Here is a 15,839-nt window from a genome sequence, read left to right on the forward strand (position 1 = left end):
TGGTGAATAATCCTTTTAATGTACTGTTGGATCCTATTGGCTAGTATTTTGGTGAGAATTTTTGCATCCATGTGCATCAAGGATATTGGTCTGTAATTCTCCTTTTAGATGGGGTCTTTGGTTTTGGGATCAAGGTAATGGTGGCCTCATAAAATGAGTTTGGAAGTTTTCCTTCCATTTCTATTTTTTGGAACAGTTTCAGGAGAATAGGTATTAATTCTTCTTGAAATGTCTGATAGAATTCCCCTGGGAAGCCATCTGGCCCTGGGCTTTTGTTTGTTGGGAGATTTTTGATGACTGCTTCAATTTCCTTACTGGTTATAGGTCTGTTCAGGTTTTCTATTTCTTCCTGGTTCAGTTTTGGTAGTTGATACATCTCTAGGAATGCACCCATTTCTTCCAGGTTATCTAATTTGCTGGCATAGAGTTGCTCATAATATGTTCTTATAATTGTTTGTATTTCTTTGGTGTTGGTTGTGATCTCTCCTCTTTCATTCATGATTTTGTTGATTTGGGTCATTTCTCTTTTCTCTTTGATAAGTCTGGCCAGGAGTTTGTCAATCTTGTTAATTCTTTCAAAGAACCAGCTCCTAGTTTCGTTGATCTGTTCTACTATTCTTTTGGTTTCTATTTCATTGATTTCTGCTCTGATCTTTATGATTTCTCTTCTCCTGCTGGGTTTAGGCTTTATTTGCTGTTCTTTCTCTATCTCCTTTAGGTGTAGGGTTAGGTTGTGTATTTGAGACCTTTCTTGTTTCTTGAGAAAGGCTTGTATTGCTATATACTTTCCTCTCAGGACTGCCTTTGCTGTATCCCAAAGATTTTGAACAGTTGTGTTTTCATTTTCATTGGTTTCCATGAATTTTTTAAATTCTTCTTTAATTTCCTGGTTGACCCATTCATTCTTTAGTAGGATGCTCTTTAGCCTCCATGTATTTGAGTTCTTTCCGACTTTCCTCTTGTGATTGAGTTCTAGTTTCAAAGCACTGTGGTCTGAAAATATGCAGGGAATAATCCCAATCTTTTGGTACTGGTTGAGACCTGATTTGTGACCTAGGATGTGATCAATTCTGGAGAATGTTCCATGGGCACTAGAGAAGAATGTGTATTCCGTTGCTTTGGGATGGAATGTTCTGAATATGTCTGTAAAGTCCATTTGGTCCAGTGTGTCATTTAAAGTCTTTATTTCCTTGTTGATTTTTGCTTAGATGATCTGTCCATTTCAGTCAGGGGCGTGTTAACGTCCCCCACTATTATTGTATTGTTGTCAATGTGTTTCTTTACTTTTGTTATTAATTGCCTTATATAATTGGCTGCTCCCATGTTCGGGGCATAGATATTTACAATTGTTAGATCTTCTTGTTGGATAGACCCTTTAAGTAGGATATAGTGTCCTTCTTCATCTCTTATTACACTCTTTGTTTTAAAATCTAGTTTGTCTGATATAAGGATTGCCACCCCAGCTTTCTTTTGGTGTCCATTAGCATGGTAAATGGTTTTCCACCCCCTCACTTTCAATTGGGGGGTGTGTTTGGGTCTAAAATGAGTGTCTTGCAGACAGCATATGGATGGGTCTTGTTTTTTAATCCAATCTGATAGCCTGTGTCTTTTGATTGGGGCATTTAGCCCATTTACATTCAGGGTAACTATTGAAAGGTATGAATTTAGTGCCATTGTATTGCCTGTAAGGTGACTGTGACTGTATATTCTCTGTGGTCCTTTCTGATCTATGCTGCTTTTAGGCTCTCTCTTTGCTTAGAGGACCTCTTTCAATATTTCTTGTAGGGCTGGTTTTGTGTTTGCAAATTCCTTTAGTTTTTGTTTGTCCTGGAAGCTTTTTCTCTCTCCTTCTATTTTCAATGAGAGCCTAGCTGGATATCGTATTCTTGTCTGCATATTTTTCTCGTTTAGTGCTCTGAAGATATCATGCCAGTCCTTTCTGGCCTGCCAGGTCTCTGTGGATAGGTCTGTTGCCAATCTAATGTTTCTACCACTGTAGGTTACATATCTCTTCTGCCGAGCTGCTTTCAGGATTTTTCTGTCTCTGAGACTCGTAAGTTTTACTATTGGATGTCAGGGTGTTGACCTATTTTTATTGATTTTGAGAGGGGTTCTCTGTGCCTCCTGGATTTTGATGCCTGTTTCCTTCCCCACATTAGGGAAGTTCTCTGCTATAATTTGCTCCAATATACCTTCTGCCCCTCTCTCTCTTTCTTCTTCTTCTGGGATCCCAATTATTCTAATGTTGTTTCGTCTTATCGTATCGCTTATCTCTCGAATTCTGCCCTTGTGATCCTGTAGTTGTTTATCTCTCTTTTTCTCAGCCTCTTTATTTTCCATCATTTGGTCTTCTATATCGCTGATTCTCTCTTCTGCCCCATTTATCCTAGCAGTTAGTGCCCCCATTTTTGATTGCACCTCATTAATTGCCTTTTTGATTTCGACTTGGTAAGATTTTACTTCTTTTATTTCTCCAGAAAGGGTTTCTCTAATAACTTCCATGCTTTTTTCAAGCCCAGCTAGTATCTTTAAAGTCATGATTCTGAACTCTAGGTCTGACATCGTACAAATGTCAGTATTGAGTAGGTCCCCGGCAGACGGTACTACCTCTTGTTCTTTTTGCTGAGGTGATTTTTTTCATCTTGTCATTTTGTCCAGAGGAGAACAGATGAATGAGAGAACAGAATGCTAACAGGTTAACAACGTCTCCAGCAAATATACTCTATACAAATCAGAAAAGACCTGAAACCAGGGGAAAAGAAAGGGAAAGAAAGAAGAGGAAAAAAAAGGAAAAAGAAAAAGATAAAAACAAACAAAAACAGAACAAAACAAAAAAAAACAGAATATGATCAAATATGATGAGGCTAGTGCATAGATCAGTGCCACACACTAGCTTTTGGGCATATTTTGGTCTGTTAGAAGAAAGTGCCTGCTAAAATTTTAAAGGAAGAATGACTTATATATGTACAAAATAAGGGTTGATACAATGAAGGGATGGCAGATGACTGTAAAGATGAAAATTATAAAAGATTTTATAAAAGGAATTGATAAGAAGTTGTGTTTAAAAAGAAAGAAGATTTAAAAAGAAAAAGAAAAAAGAAAAAAAAGAAAAAAAAAGGGAGAGAATGTGATCAGGCAGGAGAATAGAACAAAGCCATACACTAGTGATTTAGGGTATATTTTGATCTGTTAGAAGAAAGTCTATCTCAAAATTTTAAAGGGAGAACAACTTATATATATATATGCCAAAAATAAGGGTAACTACTATGAAGGGATAAAAATATGACTCTAAAAATGAAAAATAAAAAAAATTTAAAAAAGGGATTGATAAGATGTTGGTTGAAAAAGGGAAAAAGAAAAACTCAAAAAAAGACAGTTAAAAAAATTAACTTTGAAAAACTAATGAATTATGGTAAAAAAGCCATAAATTCTATGTGCAGTATTCCCTAGCACTGGAGTTTCCCGTTCTCCTTGATCAGTAAACTTGGTCTTGGCTTGCTGGCTGTTCGTGCTGATCTTCTGGGGGAGGGGTCTGTTGCCATGGTTCCCAAATGTCTTTGCGGGAGGCGGAATTGCCCCGCCCTTGTCCGTCCGGGCTAAGCAAGCTGCTTGGGTTTGCTCTCAGGAGCTTTTGTTCCCTGCAAGCTCTCGGTACAGCTTTGGAGGACCAGGGTGAAAATGGTGGCCTCCCAATCTCCACCCGGAGGTGCTGAGAACTCGGGGCCCCGCTCCTCAGTGCGCCCCCAGAGAAAAGCAGTCACTCCCGTGTCCCCGGTCTCTGGCCGCACTCCGTGCTCACCCGGCCTGTGACCGAGCATTTTTGTCTCTGGCACCCGACCCCGTGTGGAGTCTCCAAACCCAGCAGATCCCTGCGGTGCGCTCCCGCGCCGCTCCTCCCAGGGGAGGAAGGGGAGTCTCCCCGGCTCTGCCGCTTGTTGGGTCCCTTCTGGAGGAGCTGTGCCCCGACTGGGCCGCGGATCACAGTTTATGGCCACCCCGAGCTGAGAGCCCGCACCTCGGCTCCGTCTCTGCAGCCCGCTTCCCCGCTCCGATACCTGGGAGCTCTGGCGCACTCAGGCTCCCCCGGTCTTTCTGTGACCCCGAGGGTCCTGAGACCACACTGTCCCGCGAGGGTTTCACCCCCCGCTTAGCCACTGGAGCGACGTCCCTCAGCGGAGCCGACTTCTAAAAGGTCCGATTTTGTGCTCCGCGGCTCTAGCACTTGCCAGAAGCGGCCGACGGAGGCCCCTCCCCCGCCGTCTATCCTCCCGAATATCGCCTCGGATTCACTTCTCCGCACGTCCTACCTTCCAGTAAGTGGTCGCTTCTCTGTTCAGAGAGTTGTTGCTACTCTCCTCTTCAGTCTCCTGTTGAGTTTGTAGGTGTTCAGAATGGTTTGATCCCTATTCAGCTGAGTTCCTGAGACCAGACGAAATCCAGGTCTCCTACTCCTCTGCCATCTTGCTCCGCCCCCCCACCTTTATCACTCTTATCGCTAAGGAAATTACAAGGGTTTTAGGAGCTCTGTGCCAGAAACCAGCACCAAAGACCAAATATATATATATATATTTCATATTATAAATCACAGTTTCATGAAGTCTATCAGCAGTAAAAGAAATGTACCCCCAAGGAGAAATAAAACAGGGGGTATATGTGAGAAGCCAGGTGAGTGGGAATTAGAAAAGGAAGGAGTGAGGTTTTGGGGGCAGTCAAGAAAGGTCTGGAAAAGGCAGCTGAGCTCAGGAATAGCAACTGGCATTACCAAGCCCTGACTCCGTGAGGGAGCCCACTAGGCCCTTCACACACATCCTAGTCCATCCTCTCAGCACAGGGAGTGGGTACCGAGCTCAGCCGCAATTTTCACATGGAAAAAACGTGTACTCTGAGACGGTAAGGTACTTGCCCGAATTTTAGAGTCTAGATTCGAACTCAGGTCAGTCTGACTCAGAAGGCAATGCTCTCAGGCCCTGGACTAAATAAAAGATGCTGCCTGGAAGGGACACATGAGACACCCCAGCCCGGGGAAACGGTGGGGGCAGAGTCCACGGTGACACACACGGGACAGCTCCACAGCAGCGCGGCCAGCACGGCGACACTGAGCGCCCGCATGGAGCAGTGACCATGTTCTGAGCACGCTGCAGACACGGCCTCCCGCGAGCTTCCCAACGGCTGGGAGGCGGTGCATGACACCGAACGCAGGGGAGAAGTCTGAGGCCCGAACGCTCTAAGTCCCACAGGAGAAAGGGGCAAAGTGAGGTTTATGTGATTCCCATCTATGTTCTGGATTGCTGGGAAACCGCTGTCCAGCAGACCCCTCTGGCTGAAGCAGGAGTCAAGGCGGAAGGACGGGGAAGGCCCAGAGGGTGACCTCAGTGTTTCAGGGTTATCCAGTGTCCCTTCTTCCGGCAAGAATGAGCTAGCAGGAACCAGGGTCTGCTCAGGTATACAGATCTATCCAGAGCCCAGGGAAAGGCTTCAACAAGGGAGGTGACCTGCCCCAAAAGGTACTTTAGGAAAGTTAGTATATCCGGGAAACCAATCTAAAGTTTATTCCAATGGAACTGATCTGAAGAATCAAAACTGTAGACAAAAGATTCCCCTAAAGCTGGAATTCGAGACAGGTGATAAAAACATGGCAAAGAAAAATCTGGTGATGTTTGAAAACCAGACAGGAATGGGGGAAACACCAAGAGAATGGTAAGGATGAACTCAGACATCCTTGGGGACAGTGGGACATCTAAGTGGCAGCTAAGCACTGAACGGGACAGCACAGAGCCCTGCGACAGGCTCGCACAAACCTGTCCCGGCGAGGACCACAGGCTTGTCAGCTCTGCGGCGATGGGGACTGGTCCACCCTGCTCCCTGCTCTGCCCCCATCACAGCTCACACAGACCTGGCGTGCGATACTTTGTGAATGAAGTATTACGATCCGATCTAAATTTATTCAGCTTATCCTCAAGGATATCATGACTCTGTCAAATACCTTGATGAAATTCACACCCACTCTCTTTATTATATTCTTTCCGAGGCCACGCAATCCTATTAGAGAAAGAAATGAGGTCAATTTAATGGGAATTACTTTCAGTGAACCAAGCCTCCCCCTCCCAAGAGCACTGATCACGAACACCGAGGAAGAAGTTGCACGTGTTACACTCAAAGACTCTGTCCTTGACAACGTCCCATTCAATTACTTTAAAGTGTTTTGGTTGACGACGAGAAAGTCTCCATTACGATCATTCACTCAAGTCACGTTTCAGGGGCCCACACATAGGTATGAATTCCCAAAGAGCCTCCGGAAAGAGGAGAAATAAAACGGCAGCACAGACAAAGTGACGGCAAACAACTTGCTATGTTCTACAGAATTCGGGGGGGGGGCGCCTGAGGGCACATTCGGTTGAGCGGCCGACTCTTGGTTTCGGCTTAGGGTCATGGGATCCAGCCCCACATCCGGGCTCCGTGTGCAGTGGGGAGTCTGCTTGAGGATTCTCTCCCTCTCCTTCTGCCCCTCCCCCCCAAAACAAATAAATAAATCTAAAAAAAAAAAAAAGGAATTTCAGAAATGATTGACAGTACAGGTGAGTCTGACCTTGGGACTGTCCAGTGTCCATCCCCCTTGCTCCGACCTAGTGCCTGTTTTTCCCATGGCGAGTCACCTGCCTGACTCCCAGCCCAGTGGCTGGAGCAGCGCTGCAGGGGTGGACACAGGACCCACTGGGCAGTGGGCACATCCTCCTCCCTGCTCCCAGTAAATGGCCCAGGAGCTGGTCTTGTCCATGTCCCAGGCCATAGTGACTGATTTGGGGGATGGCCACTTGACCCAATTTGGGTCAGTGAGAATAAGAGCTGGATTTTACTCGCAGACTTGCTTCTTTCTGCCAGGAATGTGAACGGCAAGGCTGCTGTGGAATGTGGAGCTGCCATGGGCCACCACGGGCCACCACGGGCCACCACACGGGCCACCCTGGGGCACCTGGAACTGAAGCCAACCCAGATGAAGGCGGAGTCAAAGTTGATCCTGAGAACTCTGATCTAGCCGTATCGAAAACTAGCCCTTCTGTGGATTTTTCAGTCTGTGAGCCAATAAGATCCCATTTTCGATTAAGCCATGTTGAATCAGATCATGTGCTTTCCGTGGAAAGACTCCTGGTTCATCTAATTGCCCAGGCAGCCCTCACTCCGAGGACAAGTTCAGGAAAGAGGCAGCCCCTCTCTTCCACTTAGCAATCTCTTGCTTCGCTGTATACACAGTGCAAGCAAACCCCATGTGAAATTTTTAAGAACTTACAATTGTAACTGCAGACACCAAAGCTCACTCTTTTCTAAGCCGTGGTAACATGGGCAAACTAGAAAGGTAAACAGGCTACATAAGCCATGCCAGGAGGGACGATCTGAGGTCTAACCAGCTCATCCCAGACAACGTGAAGCTCGATTTGCACCTCAGCCCCAAGGCTGTTGATGCCGTGGGAACCCATGGTGCCCGTAACAGACGTGCCTGCTCAAACATTTCTACCAACGGCAGCCTGTTGAAGAGCCTCACCCCCAGACTGCAGTGGCAAGAAACCAGATATGACCCCCTCCTCCCTTTGCAACCCAGATCACAAGTGTCTGCCAAGAACACACAGAGGGAAAGCAACTGGCCCCACAACTATAGCATGGATAAATGCACTGGAGGAAGGAAATGAACAGTTTCTTGAGTGGACTTCTTTCTATTCAGGGCCAAGCCCTGAACTTCTATATTCTTAATATTCTCTACCTTTTCATTTGGTGCCTGTATCTGACATGCCCTGCAGGCTGGGATAGTTTTCTATTTACATATGTTTGCTGTCTCCCCAGTTAAGAGTGTGACCCCCTGAAGTCCAGGACCTCATCTTTCCAGACCTAACAGTGTCTAACACAAGGAAGATGCTCAGGAAACGTTTCTTGGAAATTATCAAAATATTACACCCTTGGCTAGCAATGAGTTGAGAGTAAAATGAGTAATTCTGTCTTCCTTGCTCAAAATTAAGAAGTTACTATTTGGAATGCCCAAGTGGTTCAGTCGGTGAAGCATCTGCCTTTGGCTTGGGTCATGATCCCGGGGTCCTAGGATCAAACCCTGTATCAGGCTCTTCGCTCAGTGGGGAGTCTGTAGATTCTCTCTCCCTCTGCTGCTCCCCACCCCAACTGATGTGCACTCTCTCTCTCACTCAAAAAAAAAAAAGAAAACATAGTTAACTATTTATCAAACAGCTCTAAAAACCACACATAAATGATTTAGCTCACTGACTTGGACTGAGTTTATCGTAAGCGGGAAATGCAACTAGATTAAGAGGAAAGATCATGTCTCCTCCTTACCCTTCCCACTGCTGTACTTAAATAGAGATAGAACAAAGGCATAAAGGTTCAGGGTGTACACTTTGGCTCAACCTAAGGAATACACTCCAGAATGGGCCGAGCTGTTACAGAGACTGTACCCTGGGAAGAACTGGCGATGGGGATTTCAGCAGGGACATCACGAGGTGGTGTGAGCACCAAAGGGGCAGCTAACACAGAGTCAGACAGAGCCAGACAGTTCTGGGTCCCACCCGTAAGCCTGCAAGTCCGCAGAAGTAGCTGCATTCATACTGAGCAATGTCCCAGCCTCATCGTACAAGCCTGGGCTACTCCCCGAGATACACCGCACCCCCTTATTGTCTCACTGTCTTCAAATATCTGCAACCTCTCCCCTTGAAGACACGCCACCATCCCATAATGTTGGCATTCCTCCGGTCTACCGATGCAGGACAGGAAGGAGGTAGATCTGAGTATACCTTTGGTGCCTCACTTCTAGCAGAGTGCAGGACTGGATAATAGAGGGGGAGTTAAGGTCGCCAACATCACCAGATGACCCCCCCCACCACGATAAGCCCTGCTCTATCCTCTCCCGCCCCATCATGCTGATTATGTGGGTTACAGTGTTAGGCTGGAAGGAAGCAGAAATAGAAAAATGACTTCACAAAGCTGCTTTGGGGTTCCCTGCAACCGTTCAAGTCTTAGTCAAACATACACCTTTAAGAAGGTCTGAGTCATCATTTGACAAACTAGTAGCCCTGTCTTGTTTTGCTTTCAGCTCTTTGACTACTTATTAACGATTAAATCTCCCAAGCGGCTGTTGGCTGTTGGCCAGGGAAGAGCGTGTGCAAAGGCCCAGCAGTAAAGAAAGCCAGCAGGGCTGGGAGACAGAGCTACTCAAGAGTGGCTGGAACCTGGGTTACACAGTGGGGGACCGGAGAGAGGTGAAAACGGACAGACACACAGTGCCAAGTTGGGAAGAGCCTCGTAAGGAGTGTCTGGCTCCCCCCGCCCAGGGCAGCAGGAGGTCGCTGAGACACCTGAAATAGAGCAGAGACATGGTCAGATGTGTGTCCCGGGAATCTCGTCGCACGGACTGTGTGCGCAGCGGACCGACAGGGCGGACAGGTGCGAGAGGTGGCAAGGAGCAGCAGTGAGGCGGCCATGGGGAGAGCACTGGCGGCTCGGACTGCAGACAGGGCTGCGGGGCCGCAGAGGGGAGCAACGGACATGCGCAAGAAACATTCGGCAGTAACATCCTAAGGACTTGGCCGTGGACCACACGAGGGGCGAGAGAGAGAGAGAGAAGGAGGGAAGTCAAGGATGATCCTGAGATTCCTGGCACGGCCAGCCGCGTGGTGGATGGCACCACGCGCTAAGAGGGACATGCGGCCAGAAGGGCTGAGGGGGACGGGATTCAGCCTGGAGCAGGCTGATGCCCACGTGACATCCAAGAGGAGATGTCCAGAAGGCAGGTGCCTGATCTGAAGCGGAGACAGAAAAGCTTATTAGCATTAATAATAATGTGCTCATTAATATACGGAGCATAAGGGGGATCATGGGAAATGATGAAATTCTCCAGGGAAAACGTCTAATCCGACCCATGGGTAAGGGCAAGAGTCTGTACAAAGGCGGCCACACCTGAATTACCTTACTGTCACAGCTTACCGGGGGCATCTCGCCCTAAGCCGGGTAATGAGGGTGTCTTGGAACAGAAGCGCCACACCGTTCGTCCCTATAAGAAAAGCGGCCCCCACGACCCGAATGTCACCATCTGCCAGCACCCTGGCATGTCAGTTTCAGTACGTTAGCGCTCACCTGTCGACAAAGCTTCCTCCCGAACCTCGTCCTCTTCGGGCTGATGAATGTTCCAGGATGTTTTGGGAAGCGAGGAGACTTCCTCGGGCGATGCCAGCTTCACCATATCCATGTGATTGCTCTGGAACTGGTACCTTGGGATGAAGCAGGTTTTGCCTCGTCGGAAAATGTCCTTGATGATCTCCTCTGTCTCGACTTCGTCTTGCATGCTCAGGAAGATGGAAATCCTTTTGGACTTTTGATACCGACTGTGGGCCATCACCTAAATGGGAAACGGCAGTCACATTGATCCCCCAAGGTTACACTTGCAAACACCAGTAGCCCCCCCTTCACGGTGTTCATGCTTTCTCCCTTCTTTCTCCACCTTCTCCAGCTCCTTGAACTATCCAAACACAAGTCACCAACGGAGAGCAGAGTGGCAGAGGGGACCGGACAGGGCTGCATCCTGAAGCCCAGGCCTTGGTTCTGAACCCAGCAACCACCTCTCTGACCCCTTGTCGTCTTTCTCTAGCAGGAGCGAGAACTCGTTAGAAAGTCGCTGTCTGCACGCAGAATCCCAGGCCTGCCCTCCAGCCCACACGTGCCGGCCGCCTTCGGTCACCCCGCACACTGCCCTGAGCATCTCTGCCTTGCTTTAACTCCGAACCTCAGCTCCCACGAGCTTCTTCACTCCCTGGATTGTCAGGCTCATCTCCCCCTAAATCCCACCCATTTAAGCCAACTCGGGCTCGCTTCTGCTGATTTCGGCAGAACACTTACAACACTTAAGAGTGCACTTAACACTGACTTATGTATCCTCGGGCTGATTACTAACTGTTTCACAAGTCCTAACTGCAGTATTCTAACCAGGTTGTAAGTTCCTGGGAGCAGGGGACATGCCTGTCCTTCTTCAGCTCTGTGCACCTCTGTCCCCACCTCTTACAACTCTTCTGTCCAAACAGATGTTAAAGTGTTTGCAGAGATGGGAGGTGGGGATCCTGGAGAGGCACAGCCCTTCTAGAAACAAACGCCCGGTTGCGAGAAGGTGGCCCCGGGATGAGAGAACGCCATCATGCTCAGTTTGTTCATTCATCAGGCAGGAGAGGGGCTAAGCTTTGCCGGCTACAGAGCAGTTAACCTCAGAACTGCCCCAGGCTCACAATTTAGCTCTTAGCTCCCCTTCCTTTTCTTTTCTTCTGAGCTAAGAAGACACAGCTACCGCAACACTGGCTTATAAATAGGACTGGCAGAAAGAGACAGGTACAGAAAGTCAAGTGACTCCTAATAGAAAGGAGTGCACAGAAATTCAGTAGACGGAACACGCCAGCCGGGGGCCAAGGAAGGAAGTGAGCTCCATCTCCTTGGGAAGTTACAGCACTGTTACGAGGCCTGAAATAAGGCGAAACGAAAAGAAATGCGACACCCAGACCCTGCGCAGACCTGAGGCTTCTGGTACCCAAGTACTTTCTGAGAAAGTTAAGTGTCTGTCGTGTTTGTTCTCTTTAAAGAGAACATGAAACATCAAGAGCTGAATACGCAGCAATAGACATCAGTTAAAAATCAGCACGAGGCTGTGCATACGCATTTATCTTTCTTGCTTCCTGAAATCTCATTTATACGACAGTAAAGAAGCATGAAAAGAGAAAACCATTATAGCACTGAGAACAGGAGAACAGACACGTGACTACTTTCTGTGAGACGGAGAGGAGATGGGACAGTATTTCCAGACAAACAGCAGCTGACGTAATACTCCGAGGACAGGGCTGTGGGGCAGGCAGAACACATCCCTCCCTCCCCGAGCGACTGCAAAAGGCAGAGATCCCCAGGAGCTGTCACACCTTCATTCATAAATACAATAAATAAATACAATAAAGGTTCTGCAAACATTCTAGAAAGCCAAAACACAAAAGAGAAGGACTATGGGGGGGGGCGGTGATCCAGTGGGAAACTGAGATAATTCAGAGAATGGGAAATTTTTAAATTCTAATTAGTTTTCTCAGACAAATTCAAGATAGTTGCATCTATAAAATAACAACAGGCTGCTATGGAAAGAAAGCAATCAGAAAATCAAGAAATGATACTTGAAGATTAAAATTAAGAATACCAAAATTTAAAAGTTCAGGAGAAAGCCTTCAAGTAGGAGAAAGAGACAAAGAAATGGGGAAAGTAAAGAAAAAAAAAAATCTTGAGAGACACAAAGTCAGTATAGGATTATCACTATTTGGTTCACAGGAATTGCAGAGAGGCACAAAGGCAAAGAAGTAATCAAAGATGTAACAGATAAAGAGACCAGTCTTCAGACTGGATGGAGGTCATGGGTGCTGAGCAGAACAAGGAAAAATATTTTTGAATTTGAAATTCAAACTATCAGCCAAATATGAGGGTAAAGACATTTTCTAATGTATAAAGTCTTAAAAAGTTTACCCCCATAGATATTTCTAAAGAGAAAAAAATTACTTGAGAATACACTCTAGTAAGATGGAAAAAAAGAAACCCAACCAGGAAGATACTGGGTTCGAGTAGCAGCCCTAACTCAGAAGCAGGGTGGGAGGAAGCCGAGGCTGTGCACTGGGCTTGAGCAGAGGGAGCAGGGGGCTGGAGTGCTCTCGGGAAGAAAATGGATTTATTTAAACAAACAAAATGAAAAAGAATCTACTGATAAGATAAACGCATATTCTTGTTTTGCCAAAAAGGGAAAATAAAGGCGATCAGAAGCTCCTTGAAAAACACAGAGCTGAATTAGAAATGTAGGTTCCAAATAGGAACAGACTAAAACACGTCATGATTTTGAGCAGTTTTAGAGCATAATGAGAGTTCTCAGTAATGACACTTGAAACATTCTCCGCCTAGACACATACATCTAGCGGCACAGGAAACATACATCCTTATCTTATAATCATACAACTTGGTTTTACAGTGAATACTACCTGTATAACCAATATATTGTAAATACTATTTACTTAAATTCCAAATTTGGAAATCAGTCACAGAAAATGCTCAGTAGACTCATTCTAATTATAAAACAGAATACAAATATTATAAAACTTGGCAATTTAAGTACGTTGATACAGGGGTCAGAAATTGGCAGATGCAACAGAAGACAGAGTACAGGGCACTAATTTCCTTATTTAGCTGGGGAGTCAAGATATGGCATAAAGTTGAATTTCTTCACCGTACATCACTTTTCCAATAAATTTCTAAATTATAAAAAAACTACTGTGTCATTAAGAATAAATGTGCCTTTTAAAAAACGTTATTGAGAGAAAGGCATCACTTAGCACCTTTATTGAACGTGCACTATGGCAAAACACTGCTCTAATCACAGCACGTGGATGTTTCTGACCATGATCCATTGGCTGACCATGAAATCAATAGCAGGTTACAATCAGCATTTTTAAATAAAACAGAATATAGTAAAGTTCACTGTATACAGTAAGAATTGTGAAACACTGGGCTGTGAAACATTTCTTGTATGTGTGTATTTGTAGGGGGTAAAATGTATGGAGTACGGAGGGTCATGGGTCTGCTTTTCAACTTTTCTCTCTCCTCTGTTGCCAGCTCTGAGTTGTCACCCTATTTTGTCACTGGTTCTGCATCTGCGCAGCTACTGTTCCCACCTGGTATTTATGAACTCCTATCTTCTACAGACAGACAAACTGAACTCATCTTTATTTTCCCCACACCATTCCAAAATCTGCTCCAGCTCCTACGTGCCTCCTGTCTAGTGACCTTAAACCCCCAGCTCTGAATTTTGAAATCACAGAAGACTCCTCTGCTTTCCACTACTGTCTGAGCTCTGTCCAACCAGTGGCCAGGTTTGGCTGATTCTCAACTGCACAGACTCCCATTTTCCAAAATGCTGCCAATATGCTTTTTCTAAAGGATAGATCAAAAACATGTGTAGGGATGCCTGACCCGCTCAGTGAAGCACACCAACTCTTGATCTTGGGGTTGTGAATTCAAGCCCCACCTTGGGTGTAGAGATTACTTAAAAATAAAATCGGTAAAAAAGAAAAAAAATGTGAAGCACCAAACTCATCCCCCTTACCCACCTGTTTAAACCCTCACAATAGGCCTACAAGGATGACATTATCCCTTTAATGGATGAGGAATCAGACACCCGGAAAGATTAGGAGACTCGGTCATGGCCATACACGGCTAAAATGCAGTGGAGCCAGATTAGATGCAGATCCGTGTAGCTCCAAAGGCCGTGTTCACTAGTGTGCTTCTATCTCTTGCCAGAATATTCTTGCACGTGCCACATCACCTTCCCTTCACCTGACAAAATCCATCTTCAACTACAAGGTGCATCTTGAACATCTTCCTATGGCGCTTTCTACAGCTTTGGTGTTCATCATATATCTGACAGCACTGCGATTCTCTATTCAGTGCAGACTCTCCTTTAGAGCAACGACCAATCTTTTTCGTCCCTGCCACCCGCACATAGCCAGAGTGGACCACGGTGAGTGCTCCCTATGCGTGAGATGACGCGCTAAGATCCAAGCACCCGCCAGCGAGGCCAGTCCTCTGTCTGCACGACCCGTGCACCCGGCAATGCCTCTCACTGCAGCTCCAATAACTCGGTGCGAACGTGCACACCAACCCTGCACACCTGCGTGTTAGGAGAGGGAGAGGTGGGCTTGCTTGGCCGCTGTAACCCACAGGGACCTTGCACTTGGGAAATGGGTGGACGACAGAGCAGGGAAGGGTGAGGGAGGGATTCTGGCTGCACCGCTCACTGCAGGGACCTCACGGAACTGCGCGCCGCTCTGCGGAAAGGGCTCGGACGCCCGTCGGAACCGGCGACCCGCCCCCGCCTCCCGTGGGCGTCCCACACTCCCGGGCAGCGCGCGAGGGGACAGGTGCACGGGCGCGCGCTTCTCTGCTCGCGTCCCTGAGGCGACTGGACTCTCGCTGCGCGTCCACGTTCCGGGGGTCTCACGGGGCCCCTCGGACTCAGTGCCCGCCGCTCAGCCCGCCAGAGCTTCCTGCGCCCACCCTGCTCTCGCCTCGGCCAGCTGTCATCCATCCACCTCCACCCTCGCCCTCCTTAGCCCGGGACCCCTTCGCCGCGCGCTCCCCCGACAGAAGGACGTGCGCGCCCCCGGAGGCCGCCCGCGGAGAAGCGTGCCCGGGGGCGTCCTCCCGGCTCCTGCTGAGACGTGCGCGCGCCCGGGAGCGACGTGCGCACGCCGGGGGCTGCGCCTGCGCAGGCCGCCAAACCACAGCCGCCTGGCCGTTACGCGAGCGTGGCGGTCCGGTGCAGTGGCGGGCCTCGTGGTCTCGCACCTTCTGGGCCAAGAGGTGGGACTGGCGCAGCCGCTCCTCGGCGCTCATCGCGCGCAGACGCTGCTTGAGCTCGGCCCGCAGGCTCCGCTTGGCGCTGCTCACGGCCACCGCCGCCATCTCTCGGGCTCCCCTGTGTTCGTCCCCGCTTCCGGGTCTCGGGCGCCCCGCCCCCAGCACACCTCCCGCCTGGGACCGGGTTCCTCGCGGCCAGGGGGAGGCTCCGGGCTCCGGGCTCCGGGCGGCCCCTGGGGAGGGGGAGAGTCTGGGCTCGGGGCGGTCCCGAGAGAGAGGCGGGGAGGGTCCGAGATAGGCGGGTTCCTGGGGGGAGGGTCCGGGCCCAGTGAGGCCCCGGGGGAGGGTCCGAGGTGGAGAGGGGCGGAGGGGAGGGCCCGGGCTCTGGGCGGCCCCGGGGGATGGGGGAGGGCCCGAGGTAGGTGGGTTCC

At 48.3% G+C, this 15,839-nt stretch overlaps 1 protein-coding gene across 3 annotated transcripts in view; it reads right to left on the reverse strand.

Moving 5' to 3' along the window:
- Positions 1–15,699, reverse strand: part of MTHFS (methenyltetrahydrofolate synthetase) — a 68,010-nt gene extending 52,311 nt beyond the window's left edge. Inside the window, exons 1-2 of one of the 3 annotated variants that reach the window (XM_073882145.1) lie at positions 15,397–15,697; positions 10,129–10,390 (exon numbers count right to left, since the gene is read on the reverse strand). In XM_073882145.1, coding sequence (XP_073738246.1) covers positions 10,129–10,390; positions 15,397–15,513 — 379 coding nt within the window. In that variant the 5' untranslated portion in view covers positions 15,514–15,697. Of the gene's footprint in view, positions 1–10,128; positions 10,391–15,396 lie in introns of all 3 variants that reach the window. The other 2 variants (XM_025893178.2, XM_073882144.1) reach the window with 2 other exon arrangements.
- Between the last annotated feature and the right edge of the window lie 140 nt (positions 15,700–15,839).

Source organism: Callorhinus ursinus, unplaced genomic scaffold (genome assembly GCF_003265705.2).
Source record: "Callorhinus ursinus isolate GAN/ISIS: 27379988/994484 unplaced genomic scaffold, GSC_fseal_2.0 scaffold45, whole genome shotgun sequence".
NCBI classification, from domain to species: Eukaryota; Metazoa; Chordata; class Mammalia; order Carnivora; family Otariidae; genus Callorhinus; species Callorhinus ursinus.